Below are 5,000 nucleotides of genomic sequence, written 5' to 3' on the forward strand. Positions count from 1 at the left end.
GTAATTGGATATCTACGACTTCCAATGAGGTAAATTGCATGACACATCCTTCAACATTTCCGAAGGACAAGGACGGAGGCGAATAATTAACGAAAAGTAATATATAATTGTCTTTTCCAAATAAACACACTTGTATTTCAGCTTATTTGAGTGGACACACTAATAATAATAATAATAATAATAATAATAATAATAATAATAATAATAATAGTAATAAATCATATTATAATAATAATAATAATAATAATAATAATTATTATTATTATTATTATTATTATTATTATTATTGCTTGCTAAGCTACAACCCTATTTGGAAAAGCCGGATATTTTATACGCCCAGGGGCTCCAATAGGGAAACTAACCCAGTGAGGAAAGGAAACAATGACAAATATAATATTTTAAGAACAGTAAAAACATTCAAAATAAATATCTACTATATAAACTATAAAAGCTTTAACAAGCTTTTATATATATCTATCTATATATATATATATATATATATATATATATATGTGTGTGTGTGTGTGTGTGTGTGTGATATTGCCCTATCGAGCACGACAATGCCCTAGAGACTGACCATATATACATACGATCAGCGCTCAAGCCCACACTCCACCCAAGCTAGGACCAAGGAGGGCCAGACAATGGCTGCTGATGACTCAGCAGATAGACCTATAGGCTCCCCCAAAATCCCTAACCTTAGCACACAAGGATGATGAGGTTGCAGCGACCAAAGAAACCAACGAGTTTGAGCGGGACTCGAACCGCAGTCTGGCGATTACTAGGCAGGGACGTTATCACATCGTCCGCCACAACCCTAACATAAGAAAAAGAAGAAAAAAAACTATGCAAAAATATATATACACGAATTTCATGTTCCCTTTCCTCTCGGTGGTTGAAAATATAAAATGTAGATCAAATAGAGCGGCAGCTTGCATAGGAAGTATTTTTTTTTTTTTTTTTTTTACCTGGAGAACGAATCTCCTTTCTTTAGTGGAAGATCGCTTGATGAAAATGCAATATAAAGGGAATTCATTTCTATTCTGAAGAGAAATCATCCTTTTTTTTCTGCAGAATTTTAAAGAGTTTCAGCGCTTTCCTTTATTATTATTATTATTATTATTATTATTATTATTATTATTATTATTATTATTATTATCATTATTATTATTATTATTATTATTATTATTATTATTATTATAAGGCGGTAATAATGCTTTTAGAAGTTGAATATCATCAATGCTAGTGTGCGCAACCCGTCAAAAAGACTGCCAAATATTTTGATATACATACAAGCATATGCACCCACCCACTCTCTCACCTGGGTATGACTGACCCTTCTACCTGAGGGACGGGGAAAGCTCAAGGCCACCGGATAGATATAGTGTGTATATATATACTGTGTGTATATATATATATATATATATATATATATATATACATATATATATATATACAGTATATATACACATATATATACATATATATATATATATATATATATACAGTATATATATATACATACATATATATATAAATAAATATATATATATATATGTGTGTGTGTGTGTGTGGAATTGGGTCATATGACTTAATTGTTAGGTTTGGGGAAGGCCATTCAATGCCTAGGTACAACTGAAAATTATGCACTTCTAATATGAATTAGAAAGTTGAAGAGATTGAATATGAAAATGCTAGGAATCAGGAATGAAGTTAACTATATTAAAAGATGAGATCAGCTTAGGCCCGCCGTGAAAACCATTGCAATTGTAAATACAGTATATGTAAAATGAAAAATATTCATGCAAATATACGATGATGTATTTGTTACTTATTGTAAGATTGTAAATGAGTATTTCGTAATAAAAGAGAAAAAAATAGGACTGGAAACGGGCAGACCAGCGGGGGAGAAGACCTGTGGACAGACTGAGCATGAGATGATCCCATATGATAGAATCATCTTGGAGCAACTCTCGTGGAGTATCCAGCAGAGTGGCGTATGTTGGCTCCATATCGTAGACAGTGGTGGCGTATGTTGGCTCCATATCGTAGACAGTGGTGGCGTATGTTGGCTCCATATCGTTGACAGTGGTGGCGTATGTTGGCTCCATATCGTAGACAGTGGTGGCGTATGTTGGCTCCATATCGTTGACAGTGGTGGCGTATGTTGGCTCCATATCGTAGACAGTGGTGGCGTATGTTGGCTCCATATCGTAGACAGTGGTGGCGTATGTTGGCTCCATATCGTTGACAGTGGTGGCGTATGTTGGCTCCATATCGTAGACAGTGGAAGCTTCTAGAGGCATTGAATTGTTCATTACTTCTCTTGTAGTTTGTTTATTTCCTTATTTTCTTTCCTTACTAGGATACGTTGCTGGGGCCCTTGGTCTTATAGCATGCAGCTCTTCCAACTAAGACTGTAGTTTAGCTAATAATAAGAATAATAATGATGAGTGAAATGCATTCAATTTTAAGTAGAACTTCAAAAGTTCAAACTTGCAGCGAATGTTTTGATGTTGAACAGGCTGACATAAGTCTTTTTATAGTTTACATAAGAAATATCTCTCTTGATGTTGTTGCTGTTTTTAAAACATTTTATTAATTGTTAATTATTTCTCATATCGTTTATTTATTTCCTTATTTCCTTTCCTCACTGGGATACTCTTCCCTGTTAGAGCCTTGGCCTTTTAAGCATCCTTCTTTTCCAACTAGGGTTGTAGCCTAGTTAAAAATAACAATAATGGGTGAAATGCATTCAAGTTTAAGTAGAACTTCAAAAGTTCAAACTTGCAGCGAATATTTTGATGTTGAACAGGCTGACATAAGTTTTTTTATAGTTTACATATGAAATATCTGTTTTGATGTAATGTTTTTAAAATATTTTATTTACTGTTAATTATTTCTCATATCGTTTGTTTATTTCCTTTCCTCACTAGCATACTTTCCTGTTGGAGCCCTTGGCCTTATAGCATGCTGCTTTTCCAACTAGGGTTGTAGCTTAGCTAGTAATAATAATAACAATAATAATAATAATAATAATAATAATAATAATAATAATAACAATGAGTGGAATGCATTCTAGTTTAAGTGGAACTTCAAAAGTTCAAACTTGCAGCAAGTGTTATGTTGAATAGGCTGACAACAGTCTTTTCATAGTTTATATAGAAATACCTGTTTTGAGGGTGTTACTGTTTTTGATATATTTTATAAATTGTTAATTGTTTCTTATATCGTTTATCTATTTCCTCGTTTCCTTTCCACTCTGGGATACTTCTCCTTGTAGGAGCCCTTGGCCTTATAGCATCCTGCTTTTCCAACTAGGGTTATATCTTAGCTAATGATGATAATAATGAGTGAAATGCATTCAAGTTTAAGTAAAGAGGAGAGAATGAGGTTGACTGCACTATATAGCCCCTCTGTACCTACTCAAGGAAGTGTCTTAACAATCCCCTTTGGTCTGTCTAATCCTGGAGTGGGCGTGAATAAGAGGAACACGCCCTCACTATTAACCTCTGAAAAGGACGTACTACCATTTGAAAAGTTGACGAAGAGTGCACTTAAAGAGTTGTGTACCAACTACTTAATAAATTTCTTTAACTTATAAAGTAGCCGGGAGAGTGTAATATAAGAAGGTAAAATAAATGGTCTCTAAGGCATTACTGCCTTTCAAAGAAGAGAAAGGAAGAGAAAAAAAATAGGCCAGCAAAGAATTGTAGGTTCACGAAAGGAAAACATTACGATTTTTCACATTCTTCTCTTACCTTTTCTGGTTCAAAGACCCTCTCTCTCTCTCTTTCTCTTTCTCTCTCTCTCTCTCTCTCTCTCTCTCTCTCTCTCTCTCTCCAATGGTTGGATTATTTCGACGTAGACTCCACAATCTTTTCTCCCGGAGAATTTATGGTATCTGATGACGCAGTTAGACTTCGCATTGAAAAGCCGAATTTATCCACCGTGTTTTTCTGTTTGACTTATCCATTGACTTTCGTTTATTTGGAGTTGCACTACAGATGGTAATGTACTCTTAAACACTTCAAGGTAAATAAATCAGTTGTTTACACTCCTACACATTGCGAGCGTAGAATACATCGATAAAGAAATAAATTATAAAATAAAGACAAATTCAAATTAAGTTAAACTGCCTAAAAACGTCAAAGCAATTAAATTTTTTTTTGAAAAATCCATTTATATCGGTAGAACAAGTTTAAAAAAAGTTTATAAAGGTTGCTCGTTAGGGGGTAAACGTTAAGGATAGGATGAGCTTTTCGTTTAATATTTTAAGAAACCGAGAATAATTACAAATAATCTGCACCTAAGACTATCCACCCACGCTAGGAACAGGAAGGACCAGGCAATGTCTGCTGATGACGCCCCAGGTACGACTTAGGGCCTTCACAGATTTAACTTTTCTCACAAGGATAATGTTTTGTTCCCTAAAAAAACTATCAAATCATGAACTACGTTTCAACCTTTGGACACACATATTGTAAGTTTAAAGGCCGCTCATGAATAGCAGAGGCAATGGGCAGTGACATTGCCCTAGCAAACGCAGGACAATGCCCTAGAGACTAACCATATCTACATATGATCAGTGCGCAAGCCTCCTCTCCACCCATACTAGGACCAGGGAGGGCCAGGAAATGACTGCGGATAACTCAGCAAGCAGACCTATAGGCTCCTCCAAACAACCTCATCCTTAGCTCAAAAGGATGGTGACGTTGCAGACTCTACAAGAAACTGTCAACTTTGAGTGGGACTCGAACCCCAGTCCTGCGATCACCAGGCAGGGACGTTTCCAATGGGCCACCACAACCCTATATATATATATATATATATATATATATATATATATATATATATATAAATTATATATGTGTATATATATACATATATATGTATGTATGTATATGTGTATATATATGTATGTGTATATATATGTATATATATATATATATATATATATATATATATATATATATATATGTATGTATGTATGTATGTAT

General features: G+C 34.3%; 1 protein-coding gene across 1 annotated transcript in view; it reads left to right on the forward strand.

Moving 5' to 3' along the window:
- The first annotated feature begins 4,351 nt into the window (after positions 1-4,351).
- LOC137653027 (mucin-2-like) overlaps positions 4,352-5,000 on the forward strand; it is a 23,093-nt gene continuing 22,444 nt past the window's right edge. The window contains exon 1 of the mRNA XM_068386418.1: positions 4,352-4,373. Within this exon, the coding sequence (XP_068242519.1) occupies positions 4,352-4,373 (22 nt within the window). The remainder of the gene's footprint in view (positions 4,374-5,000) is intronic.

The sequence above is a fragment of the Palaemon carinicauda genome, chromosome 14, assembly GCF_036898095.1.
Source record: "Palaemon carinicauda isolate YSFRI2023 chromosome 14, ASM3689809v2, whole genome shotgun sequence".
NCBI lineage: Eukaryota > Metazoa > Arthropoda > Malacostraca > Decapoda > Palaemonidae > Palaemon > Palaemon carinicauda.